This window comes from Macrosteles quadrilineatus, unplaced genomic scaffold, assembly GCF_028750875.1.
Source record: "Macrosteles quadrilineatus isolate MER2022 unplaced genomic scaffold, UCM_ALF_1.0 Scaffold_5__1_contigs__length_97177068, whole genome shotgun sequence".
Lineage (NCBI taxonomy): Eukaryota > Metazoa > Arthropoda > Insecta > Hemiptera > Cicadellidae > Macrosteles > Macrosteles quadrilineatus.
Window position 1 is genome coordinate 14,309,691 of NW_026542598.1, and position 17,939 is coordinate 14,327,629.

Consider the following 17,939-nt stretch of genomic DNA (forward strand, 5'->3'; position numbering starts at 1 on the left):
AAACATGTTTAATCAATAGTACTAGTAAACAAATCTGCTGCCAAGAAAGCACACTGTTCGGTTATTTTTTAATTGTTTGGATTATTATTTTCAATTAAATTTATCTCCAGCAAGCACGGAGAAAGAAAAAAATCGTCATCCAAGATAGCACCATTTTCTTCAGTGCCCAAAGGGTATACTGTCTAAGCCTGTTTTATTGTGATTTTTACAGCACTGATTACGACCATTCTAATAATGCTTTCCAATTACTTTTGTTGTTAGGAAAAAATATAGAGAATTGGAGAACTTAATAGAACTTTTAAACTCAAAGAAGTAAAAAGCTCTTAACAAATAATAATTTTATTAACAACATACATAAATAAAACTCTTAATAGCTGAGGTTCGTACATTTAAGTTACATTTTGATTTTATATGGTACACACTTGCACACACAATAATAAGTTTTTATTTCTGACTAGCTTTTATTGGCACCACTGGTGGTATTTCCTGTTTCCTTGAGTGTTGGCACCACTTTCTCCCAAGCGGCAAGGCACTGCAAATATATATTATTATTTTAACTTAACAACATTGATAACGTAAATATATCAGAAGCTTTGTAAATTAACACTAAAACCTACTGAGTGACAACTAAATGAATTGCAATAATTGATAAATAAATGTAATGGCCATAGGCTTGTGATTATCTGTTTTGGAGTTGTATGTGTGTTAGTTGACAGATAAAAATGCCAACACTAAAAAATATTTTAGGGAAAGTATGTACCAGTTTGAATAATATAGTTAGTGTGCACTGTTCATGTTCTGGTTGGTACATTACAACTCATCACACCACACCCACTAAGTTTTAAGGTTAATTAATAATCCACATTATTCTATAAGTTAAGGGTAAAACAAAAAACGAAAATAATTATTTACAGATGTATTGAAAAATTGGCAATCTATTAGTACTTCTGAAACAAGCAGGCCCAATGACTGGTCCAGTAGTTTCCTTCTCACAATCTCCATGATTGAAAATACTGTTTGGATTGGGTACCATCATGAAATACACGCATTTAACATGGTGGTGCTTAAAATCAGTAGTTAATAAATTGTAACTGTCACTGTCCTTTATAACTGACAATTCAAATAAACAAACCGTTACAACCACTTAACAATGCAATGAGTTTATTTTCCTTTGAGCTATACTGCAATCGGCATCCTAATAAAAAAAGTAGGTAAGTGCTACAAAAATATCAAATCACGCTTAGGCCCACCATATAATACCATGCATGTAATACAATGTTTTGTATCAGAAAACAATTTTGAACTATACTAGGGGCCACGAGAGTCTGCAGTTGGCAGGAGTCAATACAAAAACTGGATTAGCGAACATCACCCATTCACTATTTTTTTACACTAATTAAAATATACTAAACAATATTTTCAAATCAGCTAGTAATATTAGATTTGGCATCACCGCACTGTCCTCATTGACTCCTTCGAAGTCACGTGGTAAATAGGCTCGTCCCTCATCTGCAGACTCTTGTGAACCGTACTGTAATGTGTTTAACATATTATCAAAAATACCAACTGCTTTTTTTTCTGCAACCAGTGGAGGAGTACGCTCCTTTCACGCTATTTGATTTCCGCCGTCCGGTTGAAAACGAGTTCACGCCATTTCCATGATTCTTTCACACTACACAGTTTCTGACTGTATGACGAGATGAATGTTCTTACAACCTCACTATAAACAGTGTTTAATTGACAGGTCAGATTTTCAACGAAAACATTGCAACAGCTGATCTGTTTGCTGAGCACCCGTTAGATTAAAAACTGTGCAGTGTGAAAGCTTGCATTTAGGCCACAGATGCAACCGACAACCGTCTGGTTCAGGGGCAGTGGACAGCTGCAAGAGTATTCTGTCGTCGCCATAACTGTACAGTGTGAAAGCTCTCATGCTCTTCTTTACACTAGTAAAATAATTTTACCCGTACGGTTAAAGTGTAACAATTGATAGTCTTACCTCTTGGTAATATCGTATGTGTTGATCAGCCATTTTGATCAACAGCTTCTTTAAGTCGTTTTTCTTTTCTATACGCCATCTCTCCATGTCAGCTCTCAAGTTTTCATTTGCTATTTCCATTTTATCTTGATTACCCTACAATTAATAGGGATGATTAATTATTGTCATAGATGTTTCAGTCTAAACAAATCTTTATGACTTTAAAATTATTGAAGCACTATTAACTTCTTGCTTAACACAGCCATTCTGTAACAATGGTGGTGGAAATGAAACTTCTTCTGACCTTAAAACTTCTTCATGACCTTAACTCAATCATGCCTCAAAGTTGCTTAGCCTATTGTGATTTTGTACAATGAAAATCTTTAACAGTTGAAAGCCCAACAAAATTCACAACTTTTCACAATAATCTCAATAAAGTTTCTAATCTTTCTAATCACTAAATAATAAAACTAGTCTATATACATAAATAATATTTGTTTACAAAACAATAGCCTTAGTTTGTACTCTAAAGCGTCAGTTAGTTCTGTGAGTTAGGGGTAGGGGAAAGTTTTTATCAGATATTTAGGTTAAATAGTGCTCACGAGTTGGTAACAAATTGGAAGGCAAAATCTCATCTCCTAGAGCTGATGCATTGATTCTTTGGAAATTATTTCATAGATTTGTGGTGAAACAGTTGTCAAATCCCAGGTTGTGTGGGGATTGGGCATGTTGGGACATGGGGTTTTAGTTTAACATTATGTCAGTGTCGATTAATTCCTTTTCTAATATTGATGAGTCTGGCAGTTTTGAGTGGACTAGAAGGTTTTTTGGGAGTTTGGGGGTTGTCTGTAGACTAGGGTTAAGGGTTTCTGAAGTTTTGTTACGCTGGCTGAAGGGTTTCTGAAGTTTTGTTACGCTGGAGGGTTCTAAAATTTTTCAGCCTGATTTTAGGAGTAGGTTTAGTGATTGTCAGCATTGTTAAATGTTTGTGTTGTGAACCTTTTTGTGCTTTCAGCTACTTGGAACTCATTTCTTGGGTAAGTTGGTTTCAACCTCAAGAGTATCCATTCCTTCTTACTTAATAAATAAAATGAATTGAATTCTACGAGTATGTTAAGTTTTACAAACCTCCACAGTCTTCAACAACTTTGGTATAGTCAAACTCAGCTTTTCTAACTTGTCATGACAACTGGTCGGCTTCCAGAGGGCGAAAGAGGACGTAGTATTGGTCGGATCAGAATGCACCAACTGATCCTTTTCCGTCTTCACCTTGTTCATTTCCTCGAGAGCTAACTCATACTCAATTTGAATATTTTCTCTTCTATCCAAAGCTTCGTTTATTGCTTCTAAGTACATGAGATACTCCTTCAAAGGCTGAAAAAAAAACAAACAGTGACTCTTCAAATATTACAATTTTTTACATTATTATCTTCCACAGCAATAGGCACAACATGGCATAACTATGGATGCTACCTTGGTGACATTGTTTTCTATACTCCGTGCATCTCCAGCTATGGTACTTAAGTATTTAGGAGTCTACACGGTCTGTAATGGAGTATTGCAATAAAATGAGTCAGCAACTGAAAATACAGACTGTTATGAGGTAGGTTTTGTGATTATGTTTTCTTGGAAAAAATAACCTCATACCAATTGAAAATCACCACTAGGACTAATTGTAATGGGGTTTTAAAATAGGTGCTGCAACTGAAAATACTGCCAGTAGTTAAGTTAGTTTTATGATAAGGTATTTTTGGAAAAAAGATATCATATCAATATCAATTAACAATTATCACTAGGAATAACCCACAGAAAAGAATTAGCAAGAAAAAATCAATAAGAAGAAGCCGTGCTTTGATTTAGAACTAACTGATGTTGATATTTTATTTGGGTTCAATTTACAAAATCATCCTAAAACTGTGTTACCAATAATTAATTTTAACTGCAAGTTGTAATTTTATTTTGGTTTATCTTGAAAGTGCCTTTCAAACTTTGTTTACTAAATTACCAGAGCACATTACTACCTTCAATTCTTCAATTTGAAAAAAATTACAACAGGAGTTAAAATAAAATGACTGGTGAATTCACTATATTGTAATTCAAGATAGCATTTATTTACCTGAGAAAAGTTGATCTGATAAGAGCTGATGAGATGTTTCTGCTGAGCTGCAGCCACTGTTTCAACTGCCACACCAATATCTAACAGTAGCGGCCTCAACACAGGCTCAATACCAGCCCACGATGTTAGTATTGGAGAGTAGTTGTTTAGTTCTGCCACATGGTCTACATAGCATAATAAAATTTAAATTTTCTTTATTCACTCAATATAGGCTACATACAGTAGACTCCCTACTATCCGGACTCCTCGGGACCGAGGCCAGTCTGGATAGCGGGTTTTCCGGTTAAACCGACATCCCCAAAAACTCGTTAAAACGGACGTTTACTGTGATATTCGACTTAAATTTAGGAGAGCATTGTATTTAGACACGTGATCACTGGTCTCAAATCTTTCCCACGAGAACAGTCGTTTCAGTACTGCCCGCTTCCTGCCGATCTAGTCCGGTTAAACCAATGTGCTGATAAAAATTGTCTGGTTAAAGAGCTGTCATTTCTGCCGAGTGTAGTCCGGTTAAACAGATATGTCCGGTTAAAAGGTGTCCAGATAAGAGGGAGTCTACTTTAGTATACAATTGAATAGTGTCATTTAGTGACTATGACTCAGGATGGTTACAATTTTTGTAACATGAATTACCATTACGTTTAAGTTTAAATATATACTAGTGGCTTCTAGGGACATAAGTCATAAAAAGCTCATATTTAAAACAAATTATTGTAACTTAAACAAACTCAGAATCAATATTGGTGTGTCTGGATAGATTAACTCTGTACACCATATCATTTTTTGTGTAAAAACAGTCTCTTTGTTTGCTTTTGTTAATGTTATTTAAAATAAGAAATTTGAATCCTTCCAGAAGCTTAACTGCCTAAAGCAGCAAACATACCTAAATTGATGGTGAATATATACTGGAGTACTAAGGTAGCTTTAGTCTTTTGGTTGATGATGGTAAAAAAGGGCTTCCCAGATTAGAATTTTAGACATTGTCTGCGTGAAATATGAAAAGGCATATACAGGTGTGTTGAGATAAGCTTAGTTCTTGGTAAGAACCGCAAAATTAGCACCCAGTTATTATTTCTAATTTTACACTCCTTTTATAATGCTTTGACAAAATTAATGTAAAAGTTTTGATTAAAAGTAGTTATGGTCCTTAATTCTAAACAAAATAGTGCATTGCTGTAAAAATTACGGTTCAAAATGTATTACAACATTTCTGATTTTCCCTATAAAATGTCATATAGTTACTCCCACCGTTTACCCATGACAAAGGTTGTTGACAAGCTAATGGGAGTTACTAAAGTATGTGTCAGATTACTTAATTACTTAATAATTTGAACTATTTTAAGACCCCAGTGAAAAAAAAATATGACAACAAGCAAAATTGTAAAATTAAATTCAAACAAGAATGGTACACAGCTGACTTAGCGTATACTAAGCAAAAACTGTTGAACCTGTTGATAATTTAAAATGTGGTTTAAATGATTCAAGTAATTATAAGTTCATTATCAATGTTGAATATGAAAGATTGAAATTTCAATATAAAAGATCCATAAAAGAAGCCAAACTAATGTATAATGTGTACCTCATAGAAAAGCAATAACCAATGTAAAGCAGCATGGGATCTTATAAAGAAAAACAAAGTGTGCTCTGAAAGGCTTCATTTAACTATTGAGTCTGATGTCCTTAACGACTACTTTATTAACTCTATTGCTGATATTAAACTACAGCTTGATAACACAAAAATGCAGAGCTCACCAATAGACCTTACTGATGGTGGTATTAATTTAAACGATGTTTTATTTAGTTGGAAAATTGTAACGCCTTTAAATGTTATCAATGCAGTTCAAAAAATGAAAAACTCAAAAAGTGATGATGTTTATGGAATGTCAAATAATTTACTGAAAAATATTATTTATAGTTTACATGTACCTCTTGCTAATTGTATAAACTCATTGTTAGAAGCTGGAGTATTCCCAGACTTGTTGAAGGTCTCACGTGTTTGTCCAGTCTATAAGAAGGGTCCAAGAGATAAACCCCAAAGTTATCGTCCTATCTCAGTAATTCCGGTAATTGGTAAATTAATTGAAATCTTGGTCTTTGAACAGGTTAATGAGTATTTTGAGGAAAACAACTTGTTTAATGTATCCCAATTTGGATTTAGAAAGGGAATGTCCACTATTGATGCTCTTGATAATCTAATTCGTCAGATTCATGGGGCATTTGAAAATAGGTTATTTGCTCAGGGCACTTTTTGTGACCTGAGCAAGGCGTTTGATTGTGTTGATTTTAAAATTCTTTTAAACAAATTACAAAATTATGGGTTTCGAGGGCCATCTCTACAATTCTTTTCATCTTACCTAAACAATCGTAAACAAATAGTAAGTATTAATGGCAATACGTCACAAGAAAAGAATGTAAAATGGGGCGTTCCCCAAGGCTCAGTCCTTGGTCCACTTTTATTTTTAATTTATTTTAATGACCTTCCATTGGCAGTAAAGAGTCAAACTATTCTTTATGCTGACGATACAACATTTTTTCATGTAAACCCCAACCTAACAGAACTAAAAAATCTTGTCCATGAAACAAAGCTAAAATCATCAAATTGGTTTAATGCGAATGGATTTTTGCTTAATAAAGAAAAAACCCAAAACATGATTTTTACACTAAAACAAATCCCCACTATGAGTGATCTAAATAATATCTATGTTATAATATCTATATTAATATCTATAATAATATCTATGTTATAATATCTATGTTCCAATGTGATTAGCCAAAATTCCGCTAGCGCTTTGGAATCATGCCAGTGGATAGAAGTATTTTGTTTTGTTTCTTATTACGTATAATTTTTTTTTTTTTTTTTCTCTTTCATATTAAAGTACAGAATGACTCACTCCCACGCACGGGTTCTCCCATGTGGGATTCATTTCGTTTAGTTCAAGTACTCAGTTATATTCTTATGGTAATCTGATACTGTATTTTGTAAAAATGTAAAAATGATTACTTTTACGAAATAAAGACATTTTGATTTGATTTGATTTGATTTGAATAGCACAGCTGTAAAATTTTTGGGCCTTCAAATTGATAATCAACTCACATGGAATGCTCACATAGATTATTTATCTTCAAGATTGTCTCGTGTGGTGCATCTTTTAGATCGTCTGGTATATCAGGTTCCTAGGAAATATGTAAGGACGGCCTATTTTGCGTACTTCCAGTCAATCATGAGATACGGATTGGTGCTTTGGGGTGGTAGTGGTAGAATAAAAGAAATTTTGATTCTCCAAAAAAGGGCTTTAAGAGCTATGACAGGGACGCACCTTGATAATTGCAAACCTCTTTTTATAGATCTGCAAATTCAAACTGCAGTAAATTTGTTCATTTATGATCTGATTGTTTATATATTAAAAAACCCTGAATATCTTCAATTTAATAATCACAGTCACAACACTCGTTTTAAAAATACTGCGCTGTTAGAATCCCATCGTCTTAGTAAAACTAGTAATTGCCACAAATTTTATCAATTAAAGTGTATAATTCAGTAAAAAATAATATAAATTTTCATTCAATTAACAAATTTAAGGCTATGTTTTATAATTATCTACTTCAGAACCCTTTTTATAGTCTGGATGATTATTTTAAACTGGGAGAAATTGTCCTTTAGTTTGGTTTAAATTTCAGTTAAGAATGTGAATGGAGTTGAATGTTAATTGTAATATTTGGCCTGTTAGAGTATTTTGTTGTTTATTTTAAGACTTGGTTTGAAAACTGCAAATAGACTTTGTCAATGATATGTAAATGTATCCTTATGGCAAATAAAGATTGATTGATTGATTGATTGCTGATACCTTTTATTTGATATACCGTACCTTGACACCAAATCCCAGTTAATCAAAACCAATAAAAGTATAAAACTATTATAGGTACCAAAAAATGAACTATGCAAAGGAAACTGTCCGCATTAGCACCAGTTGGACCAGTTTGGCCAACGCGATGGAGCAAATGACCATTCTATTTCTACCATTAATTAATAGAGAATTTGTTTATCCAAAACGGCTTTGTCCCTTTCAATTATGTTAAGCGGGGTTTAGTCTCTTTTAATTTATTCTCTCATTCTTAAATTAGAAGAGGGCAAACACAAAATTTTCCTGAGAACTTTGTTGAATTAAGGAACAGATATACTAAGTTTATTCTGATAGTAAATATATCTGTTCCTTAATTCAGCGAAGTTCTCAGGCAAATTTGTATGTTAGCCCTCTTCTAATTTAATAATGAGAAAAGAAATTAAAAGAGACCAAACTTCGTTTTGGATATAATAAAATCCTCTATTAATTAATGGTAGAAATGGCTATGTCTATTCAAATAGTTCTAAAACAGCAGAGTGTTTATGTTGTTTTAATTGTTAAATAACTTCTTGATCAGCATTGTACGTGTTATTAAATTTACGGAAAGTAAATAAAAGAAACGTCTTATAACACTTAAAACATATATTTACGCTTATACTGTTACTCACAAGACGGTAAATATACAAAAACATCGCCTATTGGGTCTGATGATGATTGGAGTGTCCAATCGAAATCGATCACCACTTACCATCGTTTTTGTATATTTACCGTCTTGTGAGTAACAGTATAAGCGTAAATATATGTTTTAAGTGTTATAAGACGTTTCTTTTATTTACTTTCCGTTTTAATTGTTGTAATCTTAAGGTTTATACTAGTGTATTCTGATAGTTGTATAAACAACAAAAGTACATGAAATCCAAAATTCAAATATATTATTGAAAAACTATACCTTTCCGTTCTTTATTGATTCTTTCCCCGATCTTTTCAAGGGTGGACAGTTTTTCCGAAAGGACTTCAACATAATCTTTAACGGCTTCAAACTCAGGCTCGTTCTTGTGACAGACGTAGGAGTTGGCAAACTGCTGAAGAGAGCCTGTCATTCTTCCTATTAAGCTGCCTGAGTTTTTACGGTGCATCTGGAATTCCTAGGGGGGAAACGATCAAAAATAACAAAATGTACGGGGAAACGATCAAAAGTAACGAAATGTAAAAGATTTTTTTTTTCCAAAAAAGTTACAAATTTAAATGTTTGTAAATAGTCTTCCTCAGTATCATCTCTTCATAAAATGTAACAGAACTATCGTATTTCAAAAGTTGAAGTTCTTTCACTTCTATAATTACTTTATCATGTTACGGTTAAATAAATTTCCATTTTCCTGGGAAACTGATAAAATTACCCTCTGGTACCATTGTCTAAGCAGCTAACCACTAGTTACGAAAACACACAAAGACCACTACATTACAGGGTATCCAAAAAAGATTGGCGGGATTTTAAACGGTCATTGCTTGGGGACTATTGACGATAACTCAACGATTTAAACGTTAAATTGAAGTTCAAATAATAAGGTATTTTTTTCCATGTAGCAAGGGAGGAAACGTTAAACTTGGCAAGCGCAGGACAGGTGCGTGGAGGCAGGCCGCCATTGTGACTCACAAGCCTGACGTCAGTTCGATGGTTACGACACAACAGAAGACACAGGGTCAGGGTGTAAATCTTTTGTTAAATTAAACAAAATTATAATTTACCCGATGATAAAGCAATTTGTCACTGGTTTAATCAGTTTTTTGACACAAAGTGATTTGAAAGGAGATTCACCTGGTCGGCCAAAAAACAAGTGATGACCAAAATAAATCTGACAATCCTGTATCAGAAGCCTGAAAAAAATAATTTCCTTCAGTGAATAGTTATTTGTGAAATCTTGAGACTTCATGCCTCAAAACAAAATTCAGTTAAGACAATAGATCAAACCCGCTGATCGGTCTAATCTTATAGACTTAGCCTATAGAGCAGTGTTGGGAAGTAGCGCGCTACAAGTAGCGACGCTACAGTAGCGCGCTACTTTTTTTGTAGCGTTAGCTGTAGCTACGCTACTTTTAAGATTTTGTAGCTTTAGCTGTAGCTAGCTACATTTTTAAAGTAGTTGTAGCGGAATTTTAGCTACTTTTCTCGCTACATTAACATTGATTGAGATAGTGATTTTTATCACAACCTTACGTGAAACAACCTTTTTCAAACTGAGATTTTCAAAAAAGTTAGGCCTACTTTCTTGGCTTCATACAGCTGGTCACAGTCGTGTCATTACCTATTAAAACGTTGCGTGGACATGGAGGCTATTATCTGAGTGTTATCCACATGTTTGGCTCTCATTTCCTTCATTTGCTACTCTATGATTACTGTCAGATAAAATAAAATTGCTAGCTGCAGACGACGTTTAATTAAACGTTACCGTACCGGTGACAAGAGAAGCTATTGAATGCTTTCAAGTGATTGTCAGGGAAGGGAAATTAGTAATCAATTTAGTTTCTTTATTGTATAAATTTAGTTTAAACTTGGGTTTTAATGGAAACCAACACTAAACCTAAAAATAATGAGAAAGCTGGTCTATCAACCTTTGCTTCATCTGTTGATTGTGGTTCACCATCACAAGCCCTTCCTTGGTTAGATTACAAAGATTTTTCAAAGGTTTACTAAATGAACGAAGAGTAAATTTCCTGATGAGATGTAAGATATGCTTAGGCCTAGAATACATAATAATTGTAACAAAAAAATCTCCATATAACATGAAACTTGCATTAAAAAAGTAGCATACGGTAGTTTGCTCCTGCTAACAGCTCTTGTCAAGGACTATTCCTAGGCTATGCTATTGGATTAATACGAATATCAAGTTCAATTAATAGGAATATGTATGTTTAGGCCTTGTAAGAACAAGCCTACTATAGCCAATTTGTTGTACAAAGCCAAGTAGGCTACGCCTAAATGTTATTTTTACTTAACAATTTTCAACATGTTTAAATTAAAAGCCGATTTCAGGATAAGCTGCTGAATACTGTTTTCTGCACCAACGTTTGTTGAAGCACAATTTGACCTATGCATAATTTGACAAAGGACGATTTCACACACAACATTGAAAAGTGTTATTCATAGAACAAGTAACATATTACTATGGGTAAAAGTTATAGAAATGTAGTTTTTAACATTAAAAATAAGGAAAGGCAATTAACTCCAATTTCATTAGGCTAGGCTCTGTAACACAAAAAAGTATTTTTGAATAATATTTTTACAGTTTTATTGTTTTAATAGTTGATAAAAGAATCTATAAATGAATGTAGATTAAAGAAATGAAATGGGCTTTTAAAATATAGTTTGTTTGTATGTCCTTTGAACTTAGGCTAATGAAATTTACATATAATATGCTTAAAAATAATGCCATATTTAAAAACAAGCACTAAATATGATGGAACACCCAACTAACTTATTTTGGTTCTGTTGTTGTAACGTTAGGTTTACATAGTTGCAATTAATTTTACAGGAAAAGTAGCTAAAATTGTAGCTATAGCTACATTTCATTGTAGCTGTAGTTGTAGCTAGCTACTTTCTCGGAACTGTAGCTGTAGCTGTAGCTAAGCTACTTTTTGGAAATGTAGCAGTAGTTGTAGCTAGCTACATTTTAAAAGTAGCTTCCCCAACACTGCTATAGAGGCAGTTTTACATTCATATAAGACTTCATATAAGACACTCAAAATTTCATTAAATTTATTTAAATTATATCAAAGTTTGAAAAACACTTCCGTTCCTTTTAATTTGACCTCTAAATCGTTCAATTATCTTCAATAACACCCAAGCAACGGCCGTTCAAAATCCTGGCATTATTTTTCGGACACCCTGTATAACAAATGGGTTATAACAATCATACTTACTGCAGGCTTAGCTGTAAGAAAGACATGGACAGTGGAATGTGAGCTGAGAATCGGGTGGTTTACAATTCTGTTGAGGAATCTATGTAGCATTGCCATCCTGCAGATGACAAACTCCCTAGAATATCTATCCAACTGAGCAAGAAGCGAGTGTTTAGCTGGTAGCGGCTGCAAAACAAACAGGAGTGAGCAAAAGTACAAATTTATTTTTGTGTTACTCACACCATTGGCATTTTTAATTTTTTCGTAAGGGAACATTCCAATCCCTGGTCTTATCTAACATTGACCTTTTATTACATAGTTTATTGTTAATTGAGAGCCAAATTGTTTTGGATTAGGTGACCATCTCGCTTTGAGACAAACCAGCGACCTTCAGATTTGAAGACAAGCCTTATATTATAACAACAACGGCTTATCCCGTGGTAAATGTATACTGATAGTAGCTACAGGCTATAGAATATTTTAAGTGTGTTAATCAATGTATAAGTTGTGGCTTCAATTGCCACTAACTATCGATTTAGCAATAATCCACAGCAACTATCAATAAACAGAGATCATGCAAGAAATCAAAGTCACTTGCTCTGTGGTATGGCATTAATTCAGTGAAGAAACTCATTCACATTTGTCACAGATATAATATAGGTACTCATTTACTAATACAGAAGTAGGCTATACTAGCAGTTTTGATAAGTGTATTAAATTATAGGCAAGTCCCTGGTGTAAAAACTATAACTTGTTTATAAATCATATAAACTAGATATAAACTCAGGTCCTACTAATCAAAATGGCTAAGCCATAATATTACAAAAGTTGACCTGGCTACTTAACCATAATAACCAAGAGTTCAAGGACAGTCTCCCCCTCTTTCAAAGCAACTACAAGGAAATAAATGTAGTCTGGCATAGGGATGTTGCGACACTGACACTATCAATATTAAAGGGTATTGATACTGTGATTGTGATTGATATTCTATAATGGATACCAAGTATCAAAAAATTGTATGTATGACAAAATTCCTAGTCGGTAAAAAAAAATAGACCAGATGATTGTTTCAAATGATTCCATAAAATCTGATAGCCAAGAGTTCCTTTCTGACTCATTGCTGCAGTACCACAACTAGATGCTTGTGATACTCAGAAAAATCAAGGCTACTAACAATTTAAATTTTGTTGCTAAAATAAATAGTATCTACAGGAAGGAATGAATTTCAAAACAAACAGGCTATGTTCACAGGTTCATGAGAGCATTCAGTTTTTGTGAGGTTGCCGGGAGCCTCAAATCAAAGTCCAACTCTTTATCACATTTTTACACAATTAATTACATATAAGGCATCGTCAATAATACATAATATAACACGTGTGTACATCACTCTACAGTCCGATGGCTGGTGAGATGATCTACAATATCATTTACATCGTAAATACAAAGTTTCAATGGAGATTATTTAACATAAAGTTAAAAATTCTTAAAATCTAAATTTTTAACATTGAATAATAACAGGTTATATAAGTTTTAAAATATGTATTCAAAAATTCTACGCGTTAACATTATTTAACTAGGTACAGTAGACTCCCTCTTATCTGGACTCCTTGGGACTGAGGCCAGTGCGGATGGTTTTTCCGGTTAAACCGACGTCCCCAAAAACACGTTAAAACGGACCGTTTAAATGCATACTGCATACAGTTTTTGACTTAAATTTAGGAGAGCATTGTATTTAGACAAGTGATCACTGGTCTCAAATCTTTCCTACGAGAACAGACTTTCAGAACCGCCCACTTCCTGCTCATCTAGGCCGTTTAAACCAATGTGCTGATAAAAATTGTCAGGTTAAAGAGATGTCATTTCCATTGAGTGAAGTCCGGTTAAACGGATGTCAGGTTAAAAGGTGTCCGGATAAGAGGGAGTCTACCATATTACTCCTATCTCAAGGCGCTATAGTGAGGCGTTATTTCTAAAACGCTTACTTACTGGAATGACATGAGTAGGAAATTCTTCAATAAGCTTTTGCCGCAGCCATACAAAATCATTGTATCTACGTCTCACCACATATTCATTTTCAGAAAACTCCTCTCTGGAAGTCTGAAAAATATTGCAATAAATTGCACAAAAAATAAACAAAAACCAAACACCTTATAGAATCAATGAAAACCTAGTACACTAGTTTAAAAGAACTTAAAATAGTATATTTTTTTTATTTCTCCGTTCAAATTCATATATTTATATGTCCGTTAGCGCGATAACTTAAACAAAAATGATCTGATTTTGATTAAATTAGGTACAAAAGTGTAAGCCTACGTTTTATAGAATGAGTTTGCAAACCAGGATGATTGGACTATGGATTTGACTATGTATAGGGTAAAATGGGGTTTTCTAATAATTTACCCTGAAAACATAAAATTTTCTAATTTCTCTCTAAGGAATTTCAAAGAGCTTAAAAAACAAATAATTTAATATACATTGAAGTGTTTTGGTACAATTTATTGGTTACGGAGAAAATTAAAAAAAAATTGAAATTCCCAAGTTATCCTTATGGAGAATAAAACTGCTATACCTTGCTTGTTTATGGATATATTTTTCTGAGTATAGTCAATGATTTTACCTTGAGGGGCGATGATGGTTCCACGTACGGTAACCAAAACTTAGTGGCCGAGACAGCAGCAAACTATTACTATATGGTATTGTAAACCATTTTAATATTAAAATTGTGTAAAATTACCTGATTCTATTTGTAATCCTAAATTTTATTGTAGGGAGCAGCTACCGGTTTTGAGGTTATAACCTCATCATCAGGCTAGGCTCTTGTTGTCACTTTTGCGAGATCTTCGAGATTTAAGAACACACAAAGACACTAACATTTACCTAAATAAAACTTGAAACATACCGACAGACAATTAGTCCCTAACTTAAATTCGGGAACTAGTTCCACACACGGCGCGGCATGGTCAGAAGTTTTGTTATGACTGGGCAGCCATGGATTGAATGGTGTTTTTTGCATCTAGGGCCATCAAAACGAAAACGTGAATTGGTCCTGGCCTGGCACCAGGTATTACTATGAGACCTACGGTATGCTAAGTTAATAGGCCTAGCTTATTCTCTATTATAGGAAAATCACTAAAAATGGAAGCAACATGCACAATAAGCCCATAGCGTGTACAGGTATAATGAGTAGGCCTTTGTCAAACTAAATTTTAAAACCATATGCTATGGTGGCCTAAAGCAGGGGAATACAAGATTCACAAATTTTACTTACCCGAGTGGTGACTCGAAATGTTATGTATGTTTCTAATGAGTCCAAATGTTTTTGAGGGTTATCAACTCGTACTTGAAGGTCTTTGCCATTTAATCCAGAATCAAATCCATCTAATTCATTGGCAAAGGAAAAACTTTCGAGGGACAAAGATTGTACCTGAAAAATAAATAAGTTTAGGTATAGTAGTCTATGTGTAGTCAGGGTACTTTTCTGTTAAAGGGAACATTCATTATTATCGATGATTTCTTTTCGATATATCGATAGGCCTAGCCTATTTTATTTTTCATGCAATGCTGTGTCTAGGCCCTATTGATATTAACAAATTGAAACATATCAGCTAAACTGACAACTACGATAAGAATAGAAAAATAATGTTGTTCAGTATCAAGAAACAATTTAAAAATAATATAATATTGAAATGAAACTGTTCTACACTAACCTAACCAACTAACTACATTTTATATGTACTATATCTAAGTCAATCTAACTTAATGTTTAAGAGAGAAAAACAAAAATATTTATATATCAAAAAGAAATCATTGATAATAATGAATGTTCCCTTTAACAGGAAGGTACGGTACCTTAGTCAGGCCTATAAGTAAGTAAAGTTAACTTGATAAAAAAAACCTCATATTACACACGTAAGAGAAATTGTTAAATCAATAGATTAAGTTTTTTGTCATCAGAAAAAATACCCTTAATTAGTAAAAACCGGCCACTTTTCCTTGCAGATTATACAATTATTATTCAATAATCATGGTTGAAATAGGGCAGGCACCTAGGTTCTTTGGTATTATATTATACAGAGGCCATTCTTACTGTAGTCGAGAGTTAAGAAGTCCTCTGAGTCCTGGCCTAGATTCTAAAAATGCAGGCGCTTGCTATTCGACGGCTAGGCGCGCCGGGCGGGTTACTCATGTTCCACGCGGCAGTCAAGGCTCACATCCACTGCGATAAAACCAAAAGAGCATCTGAAAATACCGCGCGTCAACATACAAACATTGCTGCATATCACTCTGGCTCAGAGGACTTCTTAACTCTCGCCTATAATATACAGCGTGCTGCGGCAGTTATATTAGGGGCTGCACTTTACTTTAGGTCCTACACTCATTCGGATGAATATATCGATTGTTTCATTCGATATATCGTTTGGTTAGGTTAACCTACCTAACTAACCAAACGATATATCGAATGAAACAATCAATTAATCGATATATCGATCGATATTTTCATTCGAATGAGTGTGGAACCTAAAGTAAAGTGCAGCCTTACCCAACCTAACATAACCGCCGCAGCGTGCTGTAAAATAAGTGGCCTCCGTATAATACCAAAGTACCCTAGGCCTACTTTGGGTTTAAACAGGGTAATTTTACTAGCCACAATTCACTGAAGGCTTAAGGCTATTATCTAAGGAAATCAAACAAAGGGAAATAGACTGTTTATGTTTAGTGAAAGATCTGATATTCATAATTATGATCAAAGTACTAAATAGTAATATTTCATACTACTTCCGGATATACTATTTCTAAGTACGGCACAAAGTAATATTACCAGTGAGCCATCTATGCTAGTGCTGATGTTTGACACATCCGTGATCGAATCTCGACTCTCAGTTTTTAAAGAAAACGGGGTTTTACTCTCAGAAGATACTTCTAAGACTGCTGAGTCTTCAAAATTATCCATTGAATTTAATAGTAATTAATCCGTAGGGCTACATTAAATCGTTATCATAGCAATAAACAAAATATCGACATCTAACTAACTAAACTTAATAAGGTTAGACGAAAAGTGACAGGCACCAATGACACTTCTTGACAGCAACGGTCCAGACCAAATCCGGTCGACGGTTCAAGTTCAAGACTGCACTCAGTGCACTCCCTGAAAAAAAGACAACAAAACGCAAAACAAAAAAACACAAACTGTCAAGTCAAAGTCCGAGCTCATCTATGGCCACACTATAGCACAGCACTACACTAGAGAAACGTTTTTCTTTCTAGTTTCTAATGGGGTCCTTGGTCCGAGTCTCAAGAACAGTCAAAAGTCAAAACAGTACCCCCGCAGCAGCAAACCTGCCGACTAAGCGAATTTCCATTTGTCTTAATTCATTTTCTATTAAATCCATTTAAATAACATTAGGTTTAACGAGTACCTAGGTTTTCTGCTACAAGGAAACTAATAAAGTGTGGTTTTTAGTAAAACATTAAAAGCTCAGTATAAAATGAATAAATTTGCCAAGTTTGATCTATTTGGAAATCTATTTGGCCAAGTTGGAAATCTATTTTGTACATTTAAAGTGTTGTCAGTATTATCATAGCCCAGAGTAACCAAGCTTTCATATTCTTAAAAAATACACAAATATCATTACCTGCCTCCAAACAAAACAGCTGTTGCAACACTACTTATTGCTATGTTGCCACTTCTGAAGGTGGCCGTGATTGTAGTGAAGTGAAATATGGCATTGCAACATTGAGCGCTCATTGAATCTTCGAAATTGGGGTACTAAGCCTTAAAGAATTAAACGCCACGATACAATCTTAGTTTCGGTGTTTTAGACACAGTTCTGGCGTTAAAATCATTATCACCCAATTGTCATTTATCAAATGGTACCTAACCAATTCTACAGCACCCAAAAACACGAGGAACGGACACTCACCTTGCGATATTCGGCTTAAATGCCTTGGTGTGGCGGTTTTTTGCATCACAGTCTTGAAGCAATTATAAATTATCAATCATTGAGATGGGGACGCCACCTAGGTGCGTAATTTAACCCAAATATTAGTGACGGATTGGTGTGTGTGATGACCTGTGTAGCTTTGTTACTGACTAAGATCAGCGGTT

The 17,939-nt window shown here is 34.1% G+C and overlaps 1 protein-coding gene across 1 annotated transcript; it reads right to left on the reverse strand.

Moving 5' to 3' along the window:
• Window positions 1-323: 323 nt before the first annotated feature.
• LOC128994620 (sorting nexin-30-like) lies at window positions 324-16,878 on the reverse strand. Its single transcript, XM_054419290.1, has 9 exons — window positions 16,653-16,878; window positions 15,102-15,257; window positions 13,820-13,930; window positions 11,855-12,019; window positions 8,886-9,081; window positions 4,095-4,258; window positions 3,107-3,352; window positions 2,000-2,134; window positions 324-532 (listed from the first exon to the last, which is right to left on the reverse strand). Exons 1-9 carry the CDS (start codon window positions 16,782-16,784, stop codon window positions 455-457), a joined length of 1,383 nt encoding a protein of 460 aa, XP_054275265.1. The 5' UTR covers window positions 16,785-16,878; the 3' UTR covers window positions 324-454.
• Window positions 16,879-17,939: the final 1,061 nt, after the last annotated feature.